This window comes from Haliotis cracherodii, unplaced genomic scaffold, assembly GCF_022045235.1.
Source record: "Haliotis cracherodii isolate W230 unplaced genomic scaffold, xgHalCrac1.p SCAF_6, whole genome shotgun sequence".
In the NCBI taxonomy this organism is placed as follows: domain Eukaryota; kingdom Metazoa; phylum Mollusca; class Gastropoda; order Lepetellida; family Haliotidae; genus Haliotis; species Haliotis cracherodii.
Window position 1 is genome coordinate 31,470,971 of NW_027266319.1, and position 23,445 is coordinate 31,494,415.

Consider the following 23,445-nt stretch of genomic DNA (forward strand, 5'->3'; position numbering starts at 1 on the left):
TGGGTCTGATGGTGGCAAAGTAGCAAGTGCCACTGTCGTTGGATCACAAATTATATCATCTAGAATACCAGACAATACCTGAGGCTAAATAAATGCTATCCTTACAGCCTTGATATATACTCAACGACAGTCTGCATGTGAACAGTTCTTCATTTTTTCTGATTCTCCTTCTTGTCTTCAGGCATTGAATAATGTATCTTCGACTCATCCAATTATTTTAGATATTTTAGAACTTTACAATAACCTTTCAACTGGACGATACGACATCGTCCTTTATTGGTTACCTAGTCATATGGACATAAAATGTAACACAATGGCTGATGCTGCAGCAAAAGTAGAACTCAACAAATCTGCGACGCCACTTCTTATCCCATACAGTGATTACATCCGAGATCTCATGCAAAAGAAGTGGGACACCCAAGCAGGTATGAATAGAATAAGTTCATTGTAATTAAACCAAATATCGGTTACACCTACTTGGGTTGTCAGTCCATATTTGGAGAGGTCATTTTACGAGGATGACGTATTGGCCATAGTAGATATACTCACAAATAGTTATTAAAAGGTGAGTATCCTCCGTTTTGTATCCCTTGTGATGAGAGAATTACAGTCAAGCATGTCCTGCTTGACTGTATTGATTTTTCCATTTGAAGGAAAAACACTTGAGGACCTTTTTAGCAATGTTAATTAACGTTTAAGTAAAAGATATAGAACTAATTCACAAATAAAAAGTTATGTATTTTATAAATCGGTAGTGTATGATTAGTAACTGAGATTCTTCGTGGCCTTGCCCTCGACGGGGGTTGGAGATGCATAACATTATTGTCCCTCTGAGAGAGCATGTAAGACCACCCATTTCAATGTAAATTTAGATGGTCTAGTGGTAGAGCGTCCGCCCGGAGAGCGGAAAGTCCGGGGTTCGATACCCAGCCGCGTCATGCCAAAAGACGTTAAAAGATGGTACTTGTTGTAACCCTGTCTGGTGCTCGGCATTAAGGGGCTCAAACAAGGACTGGTCGGCTCGGAGTAAGTATACTGTGTCTGAGAGGGTATTCATGTTAAACTGCGGCATGGTATCTCAGTAAGATAGCACTATAAATCGGCATCAGTCCGGACTAGTACAATCAGCCACACACACACGTGCATGCACGTCGCTATATAAGTGCAATAATCTTGGACTCGACCTTAAACCCAATTTCACCTCACCAGCTTCATGGAATCACTCCCTTGTTTTGTATTTATATGCTATGATTTCGTTAATAGTTTTTATCTACATAATGTACTAAATTTACGACATACGTTTAGAAACACACTCAATTAAAACAACATCAATAATGGGGACACGCGTAGCAATCTCTGTTTCAGACAGACAGACAGACAGTTTTATTCAGTATAATACCTCCAGCCCAAAATACATACAAAGGCATGGTTATATTCTATAATTTGGTGTTTATTTTTATACTTACAAGATATAGGAACAGACAGACATTCTTGATAATATCAATACTCTTACTTAATAGAAATAATATTATTATTTGTCGGATATCTACTAAACAATTTTACAATGAACTTGTGTCTCAATTCAGAGTAGGAATCACATACATATAACATAGCCGTTAAAGTTGCATGACATACAATGCAATATCTTTCATTAAAAAAATATTTTCATACCTGCCTGTCTTATCAGCAAGTCTCATCGCGATATGGCTGCAATATTGCCGATGCGATGTAAAATTACAACTCACTCACTCACTCACTTAAAAGCAGGCTTGAAATTGCAACATCTAAATCTAGAATTGTATGTTCTCAAATGTTCTCAAATCACCTTTGCTTAAATATTTTTCAATATATAGAAGGAATTTAAACTGATTATAGAAAGAAACACTTATGATTTGCAGGTAAGGATGCTTGCCATGAATGAAAGAAAGTATCATGTAATCTTTGCTTAAAAACTGCGTTGAAGGCTGCTTGGTTTCCATTGTCCTGACTTATCCAGGCAAAGACAAATTCAAAGTTAAATAGAACATTTTTTATTTGTGTCATCCAAAGATTTTAACATAATATAACACTGTCTTGGTACCTTATTGTTTGCTTAATGTAATAGTCTGCACCAATTGTAAAGGCATCCCTCCACATTCCCCTAGAACCATATTATTGCAAGTTGATCGAGCAGCCTTAAAACTAGTTTTATAACATCTAATATGAACAGATTCAATAGTATTACAAGATATCGTGCCCCAGATTTCAGAACCATTATCATACAATCGAATATCTTAAATATATCTTGACAACTGATATTACCAAGTTTCCTTTAAACAGAAAATATTTTATAATTTGCTTGAAATACAAGGTCTGAGCTTTGCTCCAAATTAACTTATGGGTGAATACAAGTCCGTGGTATTTATATAAAGATACTGTTTCTATAGGTGTACCATCATAAAAGCACTTTTCATATGACCTTAAGGGACTACCCTTTATAAACAATAATCTGAGTTTTACTCAGATTTACTTTCTGAAGTAAAGCTTTCCAGTTCAGTTATCTTTTTTTGCAGTTGTGAGCAGGGTGTCAGACACTGCTGAGACATCAGCAGCAAACATGGGAGAACACACATCATTAATAGAAGATGTAACAGTAATACCTTGACCACCCTCTCGTTCCATAAGGTTACATAACTTGTTTAGAAAATAATAGTTAATAAATATTTATCTATCTAAATATACCTGAAACACAGCTTTGAAGGGTGACAGGGTTACAGCTAGACACTGAGATATACCTTTAGGGGTTCTATCACAAGCTGATAAATAATGATACATTGAAGTGATAAAAAAAGAAAGAAAATACCCTTAATACAAACTGCACACAGTAAATGCAGGCGAACATCACACATGCCTTGGAAAAGCCAAAGAAGTGGCAATAAAATCTGCCTTTTTTTCAACCCAATGTATTTTTGAACTATTGCTTGTAATGAAAAAACAAATTCATGAGCCCTTAAATCGGCTTGTTGATATTATGACTCTCTCTCTCTAACAATGAGAGAAATACGTCTACAGCTGTTGGAGTCATATTTAAAAAGGTGAGTAAGATAAAGGACAGGAAGATGCAGAGAAGCGTTTACAATATCAGCAGCACCACCATCTGGTCCTGGTGATTTGTTATTTGCAGCATTTACTATATTAAATAAACCGTCTTGATCAGCGATTGGTTGATTAGGTTCTCCAGTGGTTTTTTTCTGTAGATGGGAGCAAATCAATATCAGGGTGTAATACATTGACTGGTTCAACAGACAGTAACATTAAGTGATCCACCAACTGCTGAGTAGGTATTGACTGTGAAATACCACTAGTTATATTCTTTGTACTGAAATACTGCTCCTTGTTAAATAAAAAACCAACAAATTCCAAAACTGGCCAAAAACACTTTAATCCTGAATATAATGTCCATGCCCTCTAAGAGCTTTCCGTTCATGTTTTGTATCTCCTCTAATTCCTGGTCCTACCAAGGAGGAAGTTGGTCTTGCTCAACAACAAGTTTATGTCTTGGAGGATAAAAACGCCGCGTGATTAAAAGTTACTAACATATGCATAGCCTTATCGATATTAGTGTGCAAAAGATTATATAAATTGTACAATGACTCACTAAATAGGCAGTCTCTATTTCTGTAACTTTTTGTCTAATGCATCATAAGTGAAACTTTGAATGGACATCAACAATATCTCACATAAAGTACTACCAGAGTACATGTACAGATCTCCAGTTCACCGTTTTCACACATTGACAAGGTTGAGCCGCGGAGATACCGATAGTGGTACGTTTTCAGTGATATATTCATAAAAAAGATTATTTTGTCTCTCACGCCCAACAGTTTCGTCGGATAATCGAGAATAGGCTTCTCTGATGTTGACGTTATATATATTTACGATTGATATGCGTTTGTAAATATAATCTTTCCATCTGTTAGCTTCCACACAAGCCAGCTTCCACACAGTAAGGACATTGTATAACTACAAGCATATTAGCAATATCATTACTGTCTGTGCTGACGTGGTTCATTGTTTATGGACAGATTTGTTATTCGCATAACGTTCCCTGTCATGAAATTACAATTGTGATTACACAACATGATTACAGTACCATTGGGGATCTGGGGAGTTGACCTCACATCTGGTTACATCTACCCCCAAGCACTATCTGATTGCAGTTACCATGTCCTGTAGACATCAATGCACATGTAGCAGGGCGTGGAGTCGTCCCACAGATGACATCCTTACCTTGTCAGCTTGCTGACGGGGTTAACCTCTTTGGTCATGTGGACAAGGCGTCCGACCTCGGATCAGAAGGTCCGTGGTTCGAATCCCATCACGGGACTCGGACGTGGGGCTGAACATGTTCATATCAAATATGAGCAAAATAAGCCTCAGTGAAAACGAATTCCAAGTCCGCCATTGGCTACTCCATGGTGATGAGGTCAGATTATTACCATCACCATCGCCTTGATAATCCACAGATTTGGTGGAAGGTCACATTATTTATGAATTAAATTTGAGCCAAATAAGCCTCAGTGCCCTACTATGCGGCCCGGGACGTGCCTTCTGTTGACTGGGGAGTGTGTAGCAGGACATCCTTACCTTATCAGCTTGCTCACGGGGTAAATCTCTTTGGTCATGTGGACAAGGCGTCCGACCTCGGTCAGAAGGTCCGTGGTTCGAATTCCATCACGGGACTCGGCCATTTTATGGCCGCTACACACACATGGATACGGACATGTACCTCTGACACACCTGTGTGTGAGAAACCCATTTAAGATAACTGGTATCAAACATATGTGTGAGAACGATTCCAAGTCCGTCATTGGCTACTCCATGGTGATGACCCGAGGTCAGATTATGACCATCACTATCGCCTTGATAATCCACAGATTTGGTGGAAGGTCACATTATTTATGAGTAGTAATCAGTACGTCGGATGCCATCACTCATGACAGTGTTGCTATGTATTAATGCGCCACTGCGATCATTATAACAGACAAAATGCATCGATTTTAGCCTGTAAGAAACAGATTACTGCACTCATGCCTGTCAGATACCATTTATCGCTTTCACTCGTTAGATACGTTTTGAAACAACTCGTTGTAAGATAAATGGTATCTGACAGACACTCTTGTTGTAATCTCTATATCTCTTTATAAACATGTACGCGTTTACCACAATATCACAAAATCATAGAATCCTTTCGTTTCCGTATAAACATGTGTAATTCCATTATGTGATATTTGCTTCCCAAATGATGTACATTATAAATATTCGGAAGGCTTTGTGGCAAACCAGTAGCAGACTTATCGTTCTTCCTCCAGTCTTAGGCGAGATATTTAGAGTGAGTGGGTGAGTGAGTTGGGTTTAACGCCGCTTCTAACAGTATTCCAGTTATATTGCGGCGTGTCAGCTCAATGTGGGAGGAAAGCCCGAAGTGATGCAGGTCTCAGACGTTTACCACTTCGGTGAAGCCAACGAGCACGGGTATGATGCTGACAAACCTAGAAACATAATCACGGCGAACCGGGATTCGAACCCACAATCATAGGTTTCTTGCGTCCCAAGGGACGCAACTCTGCACAGCGAATCGCGGCGCCTTAGACGACTGGGCGATCCGTGCCGCCCGCTGTGATTGACTTCTCGTGACCTCAGTTGCCTAATTTTACGAGAATCGTCATGACATCTCCGTACTCGAAGTCTGAAAAGAAGCAAGCATGATGGTTAACAGTTGCAGCTTACGTTGTATAGTTGACAGCATCATTGTCATGTGACAAAGCGACATTTTTCAAGGTCAAAATATGTCGCGTTGCCGCATTGTCGCTCCATCAAAAATGTGTAAAATAAGCGTTAAAATGCGCGACAACGCCACAATGCGACAACGCGACATATTTTGACCTTGAAAAATGTCGCTTTGTCGCATTGTCGGGCTTTTGTAAAATAAAAAAAAGATTACTCAAAGCACGACAGTGCGACAACGCGACAATGCGACAAATGGCGAAAATGTCGCGTTGTCGCATTGTCGAAATGTCGCGCTTTGGCTAGTTTTGACACTTTTTGCTTGTTTTTGCAAGGGAGGCAATGCAGTAATGCGACAATGTGACAACGCGACAATGTCCCTTGTAATATTCCATACTTGCTAGAAGTATATTTTGTTCAGGAAAACCCCATGTAAATTTGTATCGGAATATATTACCGTTTGTGATGCTGCCGTGGATAAAACCGAGAAACAACATTATAGAAGAATAAAGATAATAACTATCAAATATAGGTTCTTGTATAAATTGTCATTGTCTATCTTACCATGTGACAGAATGAACCTCATACATGTGTATGACAGCAGAGAGCATCATCTATATGGTCTCGGATGACAGCAAATAGGGTGGTACTACATTTAAAACGCATGTACGTATTCAGTTGATGTGCGTGTGTGCTCATGCGCACGCATTGACAGTATATTGCAGTCGTGACTTACCTGTTAACGTTCCTATGGCGGTCTTCTCACTGTTGGTGGTGTAGAGGAGCTTGGGTGTGTTTGCTGCGTTGTCCCAGCTACATGGGCGCCTTCCATCATTTACATCGATGACCACCATCCATATAGTATCCCTCTTACATGATTTGTAAGCGTGGCTGATCAGGAAGCGACGAGTTTTTATGTGTCTGTAAAAGCACGCATTAGAGTATGTACTAATGTTAAGTTAGGATGTATCGATGAACATTAAGTAGCCTATGCCATGCAATCATGGATTGGAATGGATGGGAATAGAGTGAGTGAGTGAGTGAGTGAGTATGGTTTTACGCCGCTGTTAGCAATATTCCAGCAATATCACGGCGGGGGACACCAGAAATGGGCTACACACATTGTACCCATGTGGCGAATCGAACCCGGGTCTTCGGCGTGACGAGCGAACGCTTTAACCACTAGGCTACCCGACCGCCCCGGAATGGAATCGAGCGGAAAGGGGGGACATAGCGACATTTTCAATATGTCGCATTGTCGCGCCATTTTAAAGCCATTTCTACACATTTTAGTGGAGCGACAGACAATACGACAATGTGACATATTTTGGCCTTAGGAGAAAAATTAAAAACTACTATTCAAAGAGCGACAATGCGACAACGTGACAATGTGAATGTCGTTCTCTCGCGATGTCGCGTTTTGGTTAATTTGAAACCTTTTGCTTGTTTTTTAAAGGTCGTCAACGCAACAATGTCGCTTCTGCTGCCATCGACCCTCGTTCTGTCGTAAAGGTAAAACTTTATATTTTTATTTAATAAAAACAATGCGTACATGTTTACTATTGTAAATACTCAAATATCTTTCAGGTTCAAACAGTGTTGCATATTCTTTATACATCACATATCGGGTACTATTGTTGAGTGTTGACATCCAGTTTTGACGAAATTCATCTGCAAGACACGCTTAAATACCCCCATAAAAGCAATATTGTCCCAAACAGACTGGTTTAGCCATTCAAATAAAAAACCATGCGAAAATAAAATGTTGCGAACAGATCCTACCCAAGTGTTATGACCAATGTTGTTGAAATACATCAACATATTATGTACCTTTCTTGGGATACGCCCTTCCTTCGTGTATTCTGGTTAATTTTAACCAATACTTTATAATGCGGACCTCCGCATTGACATAAAGCGGATAGCGACAACATTCACCTAGACAATGGCATTTGGTGTTTGTTTTCCCACGTTTAAAAAGCTTTCACATGCCAAAAGATGAACTCGTTCTAATTGATCATACCGCTGGTAACTCCATACTTCTGACCCATATAAAAGTATTGTTAATACCTGTGTTTCAAATATTTTAAAATATACCTTTGGATCAATCATTCCTATTTTATTCCAATTTATATTTTTTTCCATCAAAGCCTGTTTTCCACGATTTGCTTTATCAGTAATACACTTTGTCAACTTGAAAGCTGAAGAAAATATTACACCCAAGTACTTATATATAACTGTTAACTGTGGGCAGGGGTTGTCTTTGTATGTCCATTTCTCCTTGGAAGATAGGACTCCTCCCCTTTTGGAAGCAACTACGTGTGATTTTAGTATGTTTACAGTTAATCCCCATGTATCTGAAAACCCCTCAAGGATGTTAAGCTGGATCTGTAAACCCGCAATATATTCAGAGACAAGGATGACGTCATCTGCAAATAAAAGTAAACAAATTTCATAAATATCTGGAAATAATTGTGTGCCATGTTTACCGTGTTCATGTATAACGTTTGATAGTTCTCCTATAAAGAGAGAAAATAGCAAAGGGCTAAGTATGCAACCTTGGCGTAAACCACTTGGACAGGCAAAGAAATCTGTATATGAGGAAGTTTGTCTGACACAAGATTTAAAAGAAGAGGAAATGGCTTTTAGGGCTGATAACATTTTTCCACCCAGGCCATTACATTGCAAACAGTACCATAGTTTATTTCTTTTTACATAGTCGAAGGCTTTCTTAAAGTCTATAAATGCAAACTATAGTTTTTTCCTCTTTTTAATCATTCACTTTTCTATGATAGAGTGCAAAGTAAAAATATGATCGATGGTGGAATACCCAGATCGGAAACCTGCCTGAGACTTTGGTATTTTGTCCTTTAGTTCTGCCCAAGCGGAAAGTCTGTTATTTAGAACACCCGTGTATATCTTGCTTATAACACTTAATAATGAAATGCCCCTGTAGTTGTCTGGAATCTTCTTATCTCCCTTCTTATGTAGCGGTACAATAATAGACTGGGTCCAAACAGAAGGAAATATACTAGAGTTGTAGATATTATTAAAATGGTAAATAAAAATAGCATAAAACTTTCTGATGTACTTTTAAACATTTCAATCAAAATCTCATCTATACCCGCCGATTTCTCATTTTGTATATGACAAGGAGCCTTTTTAATTTCTTCCTCTGTAACAGGCCATTCGAGGATAATGTATAAATCAATTTCATCTAAAGGCGGGTCTTCAATATTAATCTGATTATCCTTGCGGTTTAAACTATTGGACTGAAACATTTCACTGAAATATGAAAAACACATATTCTGACTGATAGTGTTAAAATGACGGGGCACTGTGGATATCCCCCTAAGTACCCTAAAAAATCTAACAGGTTATTCGTTGTTTGTTCAACATTTGATAAGCTTGTTTTGTCTGCCTACAAATGCTCTTATATTTATTTATTTCAACACAATAAAGTCGCCTAATTTGGACACATTTGCTTTTCCGAAAATGTTTTATAGTCTTGCGAGTTCGACACTTTTCTCGCTTACACTGAATATAAAAAAGCCACTAAAAGCGCCTGTAAATTAAAGCTTTCCCATACATTCGGCTGCTTTTAAAACAACCTGGACAAAGTATTCGAAAGCACAATCAATGCTTATATCAGCCAGTGGTCTTGCTTCTAACAAAGATGATCGGGAGGCACAATGGATATTTTCAATATATACATTAGCTAGAGTTGGTTGCCAGGTGTATTTGTAATTATCACTACATATATCTGAATGTTGCAGATTATACATTTTCCGTGTCTTTTCTTGATTTCTAGAGGCATATGATCCGATTCAACCCTGTCGTGTACATGCACTGACTCCACCAGCTGAAAAGCATCTATTCGCGCGATAAAATCATCGTTTACACTTGAACCCTGCTCACATATAAAGGTAAATTCTCCGTCGGCGTCCCCAGACACTTGACCTTTGAGAATATATATATTAAATGCATAACACAAATTTCGTAATATTCTTCCAAATCTATTGGTAACATTGTCACTTGACTTGCGATTTTTAAGTGGTACCGGTTGCTCTCGAGGAAAAACGGGTTGTTACTTTGGCCAACTCTCGCGTACAGATCACCGATGATAATCACATAACAGTCAGCTTAGATATCTGGGTTATCAACCAGCCATTGTTCAAGAAGTTCAATACCAATGCTTTTCACCCTTGATGTATAGTATGTGGACCCCTCTGGTGGTACGTACATACATATCAAGAAAATATCCTTTATGCTTTGCAGTACCCGTTTAGATATTCTCAGAGCAACAGAATTATCAATGCCAAGCATTACACGTGTGCGCAGTGCATCTAATGTCTTTCTCGACAGTCGTCCATGACGGTCAGTTGTATGTGCCTTTGCTAAATAAGGGGTGTTCTCTGATAAATATGGAATTGATAATAATTTATCACTGAATGTTTCCAGTAAATACACAATGTCAAACTCTAATAAATATTTTAGAAAATCCAAATCATCGAGTTTAGCTAGGGTTAATATTCAAGGATAAAACTTTAAGGTAATGTGTAAGTAAACATTCATCTGTTAAGGAATTGTTAAGGATTGGTGCTGTAGGGTGCTCTGGGCCAGGACCACACCCCTATTCAGGAGCGTCACCGGTAATGCTAAGTGGGGGTTGTGACGTCTCCTCCACGTTGGTGCTTGGAGTCGGCTGTCTACCGTCAGTATTCACCTTTGACCTAGATTTTGTCGCGGCGGTCAGTGTTTTCCAATGATCACCTGCATGCACTGGTTTTGTCCGGAGGCGGCCGTCCTTAAAAACACGACTTCGCATTTCTGCAATATTCTGTCTTTGATTTTGTGTCAGATCATTTGACATGATTGGCGGTTACCAAGTGCCTGAATCTTGTCATCAGAAAATGCAAACTTGACAATAAGGGGACGGGGCTTACTTTCACTCCCAGTTTTCTTCGATCCTAATCAGTGTGCTCTCACTATATCCCGATTTTGCCGTAATTTATTCGACACATGTGTGTTGAGGAGAGTAATTACGGCATCTTTACAATCTTCATGACTTTTACTCTCTGGCTCTGGAACACCATGGAACACTACGTTGTCCCTCCGACTAAATGCTTCTAGCCTCTCTATGTTAGACAATTGTTCCTCTAAACGATGTTCGAGTTTATCAATCTGATCCCGTAATGCATCAACATCTCCATGCATAATTTCTTGTTCGTGTCTAACATTCTCTATATCTTTCTTGATGTAATCTCCAGAGATGAACATTTCCTTTGAAGTTAGTTGTTCTTTCATGCCATCGATGTCTTTAAAGACTGCCGCTTGGAACTCGCACAACTCATCAACTATCGCTGCTGATTTAACCGCATTTAAGTCTTTTATTCTAATTGGACCGGGATTTAATTCAACGTCATTTGAATATTCAATTTGAATCCTAATGATACTTGCATAAGATCGAAAACCCTGACACATTAGGCCAAGTCTGTCGCGGTTGAGTGAGCTATGTGACTAGCACAAATGTGAACATTATCACTGGCGCGGGGAACGTACTCCTCAAATCGTGTACAAGTATACAAAATTACTTCTTGGTTGAAGATCAGATTTGCAAACAGTGGTAAATGAACAGTGAATAGCATAGAGCACAAGATGTGACGATACGGCATATAATCATTGGGTGTAGTGAATAGCCTTAATAATGTAAATAAAATCAACAATTCCTTTCAGTAACTTTTTATTTCTCGTTTTTATTAGATATAAATTACTGAACACCTACCCTTTGATACTGAATTTATTGAATGTTGACGTCGTGAGATCAGTCCATGTTGAATTGATCACTCTGGTAGGCGAAAACCAGGACATCTTGTTAGTGCCGATTCCATTAAAGATAATTTCACCTCGAACTTGATTGTTCTTTATGAGTAGGACTTTCACCTTAAAGAAAATATATTGTTTCTGATAAGGTTGTATGCTAAATATACACATGCACGCATTCATGCACGCACATCAAAATGAATTTGCGTGTGTGTGTCTGTGTGCATGTCTATTATATACTTAGCTAATAATATGTACACGTTAATGAACAACTATGAAATAACAGTTCTTTGTTGTTTGCGCACTAGGCTAGGTGTGTACGTACCAGCTGTACACCAGCTGTTTCCCATGTGGAGACAATCTTGCTTCTGAAATGATCATCACAGGGACGAGATGTGTTGGGTGAGAAACAGCCAGGCTTCAATCGAGGTGGTAGAAGTGGGTGGTCGTGGTAGAGGTTGTTGTCCAACCACGCTGAGTAGATGGACGTCCCTGTTTCACTCTGACCCCGGAACACCACTGTCCACCCGTCCCAGGACAACACATCTGTAGGCCATGTAAAATCAATGTTTCTAAAAGCCTCATATAGAGAATCTCACCCGCGTGTCTTTTGATACCAAATATATCAACTCATGTATATATTTGGAATCAAAAGACACGAGGATGAGATTTTATTTATCATCCAACATCATTCTTCCAACTTTTTCAGTTTGTAGACAGTAATAAACCGTCTCTTATGTGTAAAAAGTCATGAGCTATGAGTGATGTCATTTGATTGTCGCGTCATGGTAACAATGACGTCACAATGGTCTGCAAAGCACTGTGATGCAATTTCATTGCAGCGATATCTACAATGTAGATGTCGCTTGATCTCACACAAGCCATATCTCCTGTAGGAGCCAGTTTTGGGTGATAAATTGCACTTACCTTTGTGTGGATTCCTGGCAAGAACATTATTTACCTTCCAAAATTGGCTTCCCCCGCTTGGGGGTCACTGAGATCTCCTTTAGTACGGGAGCCAAAGTCTCGTAGCATGCAAAAATATGGTTTTACCTTACAACCTCAGGAATACAATTTTGGACCCTAAATATATGTAAAGTTCATCCTCAGGAGTAAGCAAACCAATGTTAGATTCATTAAAGCTCTGCCAAATTATCTGAGGTCATGTTTTATGATACCACTACGAATCATAAAAATATCAATTTTTAGGAATTTTTAGATGTGTCGAATGCCGCTCAAAGCCCCTCTTGATTGTTTTGTGTTGACCTTGAACTACATTTTCATGAGAAATGTCGGTTTTTTTCAAATCTTAGTGGGTGTTTAGTGGTGAGCTTTAGGCAGGATTTTGTCAAAACCGTGCACTTTGGGTTTCAAGCACCAAACTGTTTTATTCATCATATTCTACTTATCTAAAACTTAACTTATCTGAAGGCAAGAGATATCAAAGATACCTGCAGTAGAAATGGAACAAAATTCTTAAAATAAAGTCATTTTGGCGGCCATCTTGGATTTTCGTCACGATCCAGGAGGCGTCTCATACTAGATTTGAATGATTACTATAATCAGTATTGTTGCAAATAGTCCTGAATAAATTACCATGATAATTTGTTTAAATTGACCATATGATATAGTCATGTTATATTGAGTATAGATTGATATCATAAGAGACGCTGCTGAGCTGAATATCCAGAAATGTTTGGAATGGTTTAATGTATACATGTGCCATTTTTGGCGCTTTTAACCAACCCAAAGTGCACAATTTTTGCCTTAGCCGCCCCACCAGTTTGATGGATTTTCAAAACAATATCATGTGTTATGAATCAGTAAGTATAATGCATGTGTTAAATACCCGATTAAATCTGTTTATTGTTGTTTGTTTTGTATTGAATGTGTTTATTTATGTTTCCCCCCATATTAAAGATTTGTATAAACCAGATCCGAGACAGTTGACTCAATCAGTGTGATGTTTATCTAAAAATATATTGAAAATGACCGCAAACATAATGCTGACATGTTAATAATCGTACATTAAAATGTTTTTGCAAGAGTGTTCAATTGCCCTAGGAAGCATTTGCTTGACAATAATAACCTTTAAGTTGAGATACACATATATTTATAAATTGCAATGTGATAGGACGAAAATCTTCGAACTGAATAAGAATTTCAAATGAATCTAGGCAGCCATCTTTAAAATGGCGGCCATCTTGAAATTATTGTGTGGGTCCAGAATATACCTTTGTCAATAAATACATGTATGTTTATATATGGTGATAAATAAATATCCATATACAAGGTGATTCTAGTCCGTTTATTTTGTCAAGAGTGAACAATATGAAACAAGGCCTGCAAATAGTGTATTGATCCTTTTTTAAAGATCTGATGACCATGATGCTTTTGCAAGAGTGATCAGTTGTCAAACATTGGTTTTGCTATTGCCAAAGGACTCCCTTCACTGGAAATAATCACCAAAATTCTATATCAGAGAGTCCAATTTACCATCAAGTCACAGGTCTTGGCTATTGTACTGCCAGGGGAGATATCGCTACAATGAACTTACATCATACTGATTTGTAGAAAGACCATTGTGATGTCATCGGTCACCATAACGTCACAATCAAAATGACATCACAAATATGAAATATATCAAGACTCGTTGATAAAGTTTAAAACACCACGGCATGCGTCAGGATTTTGAACTTGTATCGACTTGTGTTAATAATTTTGGTATCAAAAGACACTTGGGTGAGATGCTCTATCTCTCCGGTGTCTCAAGATCATGATGTCAATCACTGGATTGTTTGGTTGATACTTGGTTATTTACAGACTGCCGTCACATAGTTGGAATATTGCTGAGTGCGGCGCCAAACAGCAAACAGACATGTACGAAGCCATCTGCAAATGTTTCAGCTAGTGATGTAGTAGGTACATGAAAACCTCGCCAGTCTCTGCTAATCTGTCTTGTCTTCCTGGCAGGTACCATTTGGAACGTCTGTGTATATAAACGGAAAAAATAACCGCGCTTCATGTCGTTTTCAATTAGAAATAAATTTATTCTGAAACTCAATAATGCATGTTTTAAGACATTCCTTAAGACATCTCCTCGGTCGTGATTCACAATTTGCACGTGCATGTTAAAACATGGCGGAGATTTTGGATGTTTGTGCCTTTGTTGAGTGCATGATACCCACACTCGGGGGTTTTGAATGGTGACAGCCCACAATGATTGTTCATGATGTGATCATGTAAAACGCTTTTGCTTGACCGTATCTAAAGCTCAGGCAATGCTACGGCTTGCTGAAAGTCAATGTCCACGCGCCGTGGGTATACAGCAATACAAAGTTGCCAAACATATAAGTGTTCAACAAAACGCAACATAATCTCTTTTGAGACGTTATCTACAGCAGGGCAACGCTCATCACTTGCTACGGATCAGCCCTCCACGTGTGACGTCGCGAGTTCGACCAATCTTTGGCTGACATTTTGTACAACATCCCCCAGACTGTTGTCAATCATCTGGTGTCTTCAATGTGCAGCCGCTGCCTCGTCTATATCAACGCCTATGTTGGTCACAGCCGATAACATTGTTAATTCAGTTCTTACTCTTTGGGCGTGTCGCTCTGCTTCCTGTTACGAGATGTGAGTTTTGTCAATATACTTGTTATGATAAAACAGTGATCAGACAAAGGACCATTTATATTTGTTGTCATGTTTAATAACATAACCTGCACACCACTTAATATAAAACACAGCTACTTTTTTCCGCTAGTATGTCTTAACTCGTGATTCATTGATCCGAACGTTTACACAAGAATCGCCCGGATCAATATTTGTTTCACTGTGTAAAAAATATCGACAGTAGCACAACTTGGTTTTAATTGTCCTCGGAAACATGAAATTATTTGTGTGTGTAAGATTAACGTCATGGGGTTATGGTATGGGTGGTTTTTAAGATTTAGTGAGTGAGTGCGTATGGTTTTACACCGCTTTTAGCAATATTCCCGCAATATCACGGCGGGGCACACCAGAAATAGGCTTCACACAATGTACCCATGTCGGGAATCGAACCCGGGTCTTCGGCGTGACGAGCGAACGCTTTAACCACTAGGCTACCCGACCTCCCCTTTTAAGGTTTAACATTTAAAAGTTGAAAAATTTGAAGCTCGAGTATTTCATTTATGATGTCTGCTTTTCAATATGAACTTTGTTTGTTTGTTGTTTAACGCCCCACTCAGCAATATTCCAGCTATATGACGACGGTCTGTAAATAATCTAATCTGGACCAGACAATCCAGTGATTGGTATCATGAGCATCGTTCTGCGCAATAGGGATACGATGACATGCATCAACCAAATCAGCGAGCCTGATCATCCGATCCCGTTAGTCGCCTCTTAAGACAAGGATGGGTTGCTGAAGATCAATACCAACCCGGAATCTTCACGCGACTAATATATTAAGAGCAAATAGCTTTTCATGAGATAGGTATTTCTAAATTCTTTTTGCTTAAGCTAACTGTCCAAATACATGTCATTGCTCAAGGTGCGCTTGTGAACTACAATTTCACTATAGAGGCAAATGGGACAAATACTGTGTGAAGAGTTTCCATTGTGGTGTTAACATAGCATTTAACTTCATTAAAACATTTTTACAACCTATGAATAAAAATCTTCTCTAAGAAAGCATCATCATTCTCCCTGTGTGCACGTTTGAAAACTTTATAAGATCTTTTAAGTATTTCCCTCAAATTCTACCACGCAGCGACGTGCCATTGACAAGGTCATTCCGTCCCTTGACGTCACGCAGTTATGTTCACAATGCAGTTACGTAACAGTTTAAAGAACGCTGCAGTGCAACTCTGATTCGGTTTTGTGCTCCGAAATACACTTCCAGTCGTAAACTGTCACTCAGTTCCCTTTTGAGTGGTATATTACCCCATAAATATGACTTCTAGTCCGTGTTTTCCGCTTTATCACTTCATATTGGCGGTTTAGGGACTTATGCCGTTTTCAGACTCTCTATACACGGCACAAAACTATCCCAGCAGACATCCGTAGGATAACAACAAGGTGCACCAAGTGCTTTGCACAATAAAATAATTGTTTTCTCATTGAAATAAATGTTGATGCATTGGCAAAACATTGAACTACTAAATCAACTCCTTGATTTGAAATAACAATGACAAAAGCAATTCAAAGGAATAATATTTAGACGGTTTCTCGCGGACGTCGATGGATATCATTTCTTATAGTATACAGACAAAAATTGAAACAATCGTACCTGATCTGGGTTCCATGTAAACCCAATCGTTGCTTTGCATAAATGTTGAATCACCATCGTATAACTTCACACTGTGGAGTTCGCAGATACCCTCAGTCTGACTAAACGAAGAACTTGCACAAGATAAAGCCAGACAGTGATTGAGACACCACATTGCAGACCATTTGGTAGGTTTATAGCCCACAGTCGACATGGGTGGGTTCGTTAAGCGATATCCACGTGCCACTGAATAAAGTTCTTGTCGTATTTCTGCTGAAGCCACCGCCATTAGAAATAACAGCTCCTGTAGACCAGAAAGTGTCATCGTTTTAACAATGCCTACATAAAGTAACTCCGGATATTGTCGGTAATTGTAGGATTTCTACAGAACAGGCAAATAACTGTTCATGAAAAATCAGTATATATAAAGGTCAATGGTCCATTGACTTGCCTCGATGTTTAAGGTCAGATGGTACGAATTATTTGTTCTTTGTTGTAAGCCTCAGCTTATCCGTCGTCTCAGCTCGCCATCGAACGAATGCACACAAGATGATGCATGCACATATACGTGCATCAGCTGTCTGTTCACACACACACACACCCTGCACTCTTTGCACTTCTCGACCTAGGCACACAGCGCAAAGAAACAATACTCACCATAGATTTATTGAATGTAACATGACATTAACGTAAGAAATTCTGAGAGCTTACGAGCACCCAACGATATCGATGAGTTCCACGACAGTTTATGGAGCCGGAGTAAATGTTTTTAATTACCTGTAAATATAGTTTTACCATTGATACCATTATGGATATAATCTTTCGACTAAAACAATGAACCATTGTCGATAAGAACATCATCATCATCATCATCATCATCATCATCATCATCATCATCATCATCATCATCATCAGGACCACCACCACCACCACATCATCATCATCATCACCATCATCATCATCATCATCATCATCATCATCATCATAATAAAGCGGCACACCCCTTTCCATATCCAATTGAAATCTATGCATAAAGCAGAGTCGACTGTACAATTCCGATATAATGAGCATGTGTTTATGAATCACTATCAAATGGTAATGATACCAGGTGTTTGCAAAAAGGTGAGTGTATCCTGCAAAGGCAAGTCAATTGTTCACCAGAAAAAAACATGGAAACATAGAGTACAAGTCAAAATAGGGAATTGCATCGGACATCATTTTTCTCACTGATGTGTCAAATTTGGAAATGTCCTCCACATGTCTACTATAAAACGTTTAGAAGCATTACTGAGGTCTTGAATTTTGTAGCCTTGATCAAACAACTTCTGAGCAAGAGTCGTATGACGCTCTTTAAAATCTTGGTAGAAAGAGCATGCTCGATTGTAACTGGGTTATGCTCGATTGTAACTGGGTTCGGCTCGATTGTAACTGGGCTATGCTCGATTGTAACTGGGTTATACTCGATTGTAACTGGGTTATACTCGATTGTAACTAGGTTATGCTCGATTGTAACTGGGTTATGCTCGATTATAACTGGGTTAGGCTCGATTGTACCTGGGTTAGGCTCAATTGTAACTGGGTTATGCTCGATTGTAACTGGGTTATGCTCGTTTGTAACTGGGTTCGCCTCGATTGTAACTGGGTTATGCTCGATTGTAACTGGGCTATGCTCGATTGTAACTGGGTTATGCTCGATTGTAACTGGGTTATGCTCGATTGTAACTGGGCTATGCTCGATTGTAACTGGGTTATGCTCGATTGTAACTGGGCTATGCTCGATTGTAACTGGGTTATGCTCGATTGTAACTGGGTTATGCTCGATTGTAACTGGGCTATGCTCGATTGTAACTGGGTTATGCTCGATTGTAACTGGGTTATGCTCGTTTGTAACTGGGTTCGGCTCGATTGTAACTGGGTTATGCTCGATTGTAACTTGGTTATGCTCGATTGTAACTTGGTTATGCTCGATTGTAACTGGGTTAAGCTCAATTGTACCTGGGTTCGGCTCGATTGTAACTGGGTTATGCTCGATTGTAACTGGGTTATGCTCGATTGTAACTGGGTTATGCTCGATTGTAACTGGGCTATGCTCCATTGTAACTGTTTTATGCTCTATTGTAACTGGGTTAAGCTCGATTGTTACTGGGTTGTGCTCGATTGTAACTGGGTAATGTTCGATTGTAACTGGGTTATGCTCGATTGTAACTGAGTTGTGCTCGATTGTAACTGGGTTATTCGCTGCTGTAACATATCAACATGGTCATTACATGTGTGCTTAAAGACGTAAAATTGCCATCTTAATAATAAATTTTGCTCGTCATCTAATAATGAGTCAGCAATAATTTGCAGCAATAAGGTTTGCATAATCCTCTTAAAAGGGATTTGAAACGGTTGGAATACCTGCTAAGCGAACATGACAAGGAGACATGACAAAACAAAGGGTTTTATTGTAAAAAATGGTAATTTTCTTTTTCAACTATAAATGCCATCATCATTTGCTTGTTGTTTATCGTCGATGAGCACTATTCCAGCTGTATGACAGTTGTGGGTAAGTGATCGAGTTATGGACCAGACAAGACGCATCACTGATGTCATTCCATGCTTTTTTCCGACGCTTAAGGTCTTGCTGTTGGATACAGAGATAACCCCCTCGTGGAACAGTGGATCCGACGAGCTGCTGCCTTGCCTCTGCTGCCTCTTCAACGGGTTCAGGATGCATGGATTGACTCCATGAACCAGTCTCCCGATGTACCGAATGCGGACGAATCCAACGACTGCATAGTCACAAACTGGGTGGATTATGAAGCCAGATTCCCTCTTTTGCTGTGATACCATCACCAGACATTCGGCCCAAGGACCAACAACAACATGGAAGGTTTCCACAGACGCCCCAATGCATCACTGAATCATCGTCATCTTAATCTCTACAGGGTCATCGAGATCATCAAGAAGATTGAGAAATCTGAGAAGACCAAGCTATCTCAGTTAGACCTAGGTGCAGCTCCACCAGCAAGAATGAGTGAGTGAGTGAGTTTGGTTTTACGCCGTTTTCAGCAATATTCCAGCCATATCACGGCGGGGGACACCAGAAATGGGCTTCACACATAGTACCCATGTCCGGAATCGAACCCGGGTCTTCAGCGTGACGAGCGAACGCTTTAACCAGGTTGCTGAAGGCATCTGGAAGGTTTCCGGAAGGTTTCCGGAAGGTATCAGGGCCGGATCCAAAATTGGAAGGTATCCGGAAGGTTTCCGGAAGACGGAAACCTACACTTTTTTTGCTGTGAACTTTAACTGAACTCTAAGTGGCGAATATGTTAAAACAATGGATTTAAGGGATGGATGAATTATAATATTGAATGAAATAAAGTAAAAGAGGGTATCAAGCATATTGAGTCATTTCTTTTGTCTATAATAAGACAAGTCCATTTTCATGATAGGGGTTAATTACCTGATTAACATGTGCAACCAGGTATGACATTGTTGTTTTAAGGTGTCTCACAACTGGGCTGTCTTACTAATGGGAGGAGACCATTCCATGCCATCGTCCCACGCTGTAGGGGTACGATGACAAGCAGTCAACCGAGTCACCTGGCCATCCGATCCATCAAGTCGCCTCGTATTGCCAGCATACGTTCCTATAATATTCGAAAGCTAATTCGCACGGAGTCTACATTGGCTGTCTTTAATTTCCAAGATGAGTTGGCATCAGTTTATGTTTGTGATGGCAATGGGTAGGTCATGGTATTCGCTTGTATTCTCTCAGGGAAAAAGGAGTGAGTAAGTTTGATTTTACGCCGCTTTAAGCAATATTCCAGCAATATCACGGCTGGGGGCGCCAGAAATGGGCTTCACATATTGTACCCATGTTGGAATCGAACCCGGGTCTACGGCGTGACGAGCGAACGCTTGAACCACTAGACTACCCGGCCGCTCCTAGGGAAAATGAACTACACGAGACGTCATTTCACAATACGATATTTTACATGAGCCTAACAAATTATTCAATGGAAAGTTGATAAAATAATGCGTATCGGGGCACAATCCTGATGGTGGGGTACGTTGTCCGGTATTCGATCATTCGTTGATTACAGTATTCCAGTTATATCACGGAGTGTCAGCTTAATGTGGGAGGAAAGCCCGAAGTGATGCAGGTCTCAGACGTTTACCACTTCGGTGAAACCCACGAGCGAACGAACCGGGATTCGAACCCGAAATCATAGGTTTCTAGCATGCCCAAGGGACGCAACTTGGACGACTGGGCCACCCGTTCTCCCCGATCATTCATGACACAACGATCACATTGCCGACTTTGAGAAAGTTCATGGTTGTTGTCCTCCTGGAATATTGCCCGAAGATGTTGTTGCAACGAGGCGAATTACGTCATCTGTGGGACTGGCGTTGAAAACTACGATATCCGTGGTCTGCTGTCCACAGATACCGTCCAAAATCATGACGCTACCGCCGCCGGATTGCACGACCTCCCGAATGCAACAACGTGCCTCGACCGAAAAGCTGGAATCGAATTTCGGCAGGACAGACAACCCGTTTCCAATTTCTGTTCTGCCAATGTTCTGCTGACCGTCCGTGACCACCTCCCTCCCCCTAAACCACCCCGACCTATCCCCAGAAGACAGATCCACTGCTTTTATACCATACCAGTCCAAAAAACATCGTTTTTCACGCGCATCAAGTCATTTTGCACGAGATTCCGTGACTAGATTGCAGCTTTCAGATACATTCGTGTTGGCTGCGTTTAGGTGATTAATGTTTCACAAATTATTACTTAAGTCTGGTATATGGGGTAGTTTCTTTTGCCCATAAGTGTAGTTGAGATTTTGTATCGGCAGTACAGTTACAACCCTTCATTAATTTCTGTTATTGGGCGTACCATTGATTATTAATTCCTAAAACCCTTCGCAACAGACAAATCTTAGGGTAAGAATCTATATATGCCTTTGTAATGCAGTTTTAAGAGTGATCGCTAGTCGTGAATTAACGCCGCATTCGTAAACATTATGTTTAAGCGTGGGCAATGTCATCTGTACAGCTGTATAATAACCTCACATTCATATCCTGGATATATTTTTGTGATATGCCTGTACCTGAAAACAGGTTTACAATTAATTTTAACATGTATTGGTATTTTAGGACGTTGGGTGTTTTTACTGCATTATTATTTAATTAAATTGAAATGTTTATTGTGGTGCATACAATACAGTACAGGATCATTTTACAAATATGCTCACATGTTTCACTTAAGTACATTTCTGGTCTTGAAGGCATATTTGAAATATAACATAACATATTTTAAATCTTGGTCATTTGAGGTTGCTATAAGGCAAATATAGAGTTGAACTGACTGTCTAATCTCATAGTTATTTGGTATGTATTCTTTCGAATATATTTTAAGTTTTGACACATAAAAGTGAAATGACATAGATTTCACACAATTCTAAATGATACATATTTTCATAAACGATTTTACATGTTTGTAACTGTTTGTTTTATAAAGATGATTTTAAACCGATATCGATTTCTTATGACCACACTTTTTCACCATCACCATCATCGTATACGCAGTCCATTATCTTTAAGGACTTCAGTTTGTTATACAAAGAATAATTTCAATGAAATATTGAATTTATTTTGTAGAAAATGCCAAAACAACGAACATGGGAAGCGAAATCACCCCTTAATGATCAGTGAGCGATACTGTTTTTTTCTTTGTATCAGAATAACACATCATTATAGAAAAGGGGTACGAGAAGGCACTCTATGGAGTGTCTACACATTTTACCATCTTTTCCTCTGTCGAGTCTTCATAGCGATAACGTCAGCTACACAGCGGTTGCGTCCATTGGCTGCCATGACATGCTGTTCATTGATGTAAGGTTTGAGCCGTTTGATGAACCCAGCAGGGATTCCAGGTATGCCTTGGTCCCCATCCACCTAATTAACTTGTTGTACGAGGTGTCGTTAGTGATCAGGTGGTCAGCCTTCTTGGTTGACTGCGTGTCAAGGTTGCCCAACGATGTGGAACGTTGTTGATAACATTGTTATACAATTGTTGAATGTATACCATTTGTTTGTTGGTTCCACACTAAATTATTTTACTAGATAACTAGATTTCTGTGTTACTAATTGTTTCAATTTCGACAAACTAATACAGAAAGCGCATCCTCATCCGAACTCCGAACTGGCCCTTACAGTTTTCCATCTACGCACAAGCGATTCTACACTAGGCTAGTCTTCTTCACTGCTTCTGTTGCTGCCTCCGTCGGTGGGAACAGCTTCCTCCTCTGCACAGTTATCGACATCATCATCACCAACATCAACATCATCATCATCATCATCATCATCATCATCATCAGGGGGCATGGGTGGCCCAGTCGTCGAAGGCGCCGCGAGTCGCTGTGCAAAGTTGCGTCCCATAGGCACGACCGAAACCTATGATTATGGGTTCGAATCCCGGATCGCCCCGATTATGGTTCTAGGTTTGTCAGCACCCTACCCGTGCTCCTGGGTTTCACCGAAGTGGTAAACGTCTGAGACCTGCATCACTTCGGGCTTTCCTCGCACATTAAGCTGACACGCCGTGATAT

The 23,445-nt window shown here is 39.7% G+C and overlaps 1 protein-coding gene across 1 annotated transcript; it reads right to left on the minus strand.

Annotated features, from left to right (window-relative positions):
• Nucleotides 1-5,678: 5,678 nt before the first annotated feature.
• On the minus strand, nt 5,679-17,165 carry LOC139445571 (uncharacterized). Its single transcript, XM_071226729.1, has 5 exons — nt 16,862-17,165; nt 11,912-12,132; nt 11,549-11,706; nt 6,503-6,687; nt 5,679-5,728 (listed from the first exon to the last, which is right to left on the minus strand). Exons 1-5 carry the CDS (start codon nt 17,163-17,165, stop codon nt 5,679-5,681), a joined length of 918 nt encoding a protein of 305 aa, XP_071082830.1.
• Nucleotides 17,166-23,445: the final 6,280 nt, after the last annotated feature.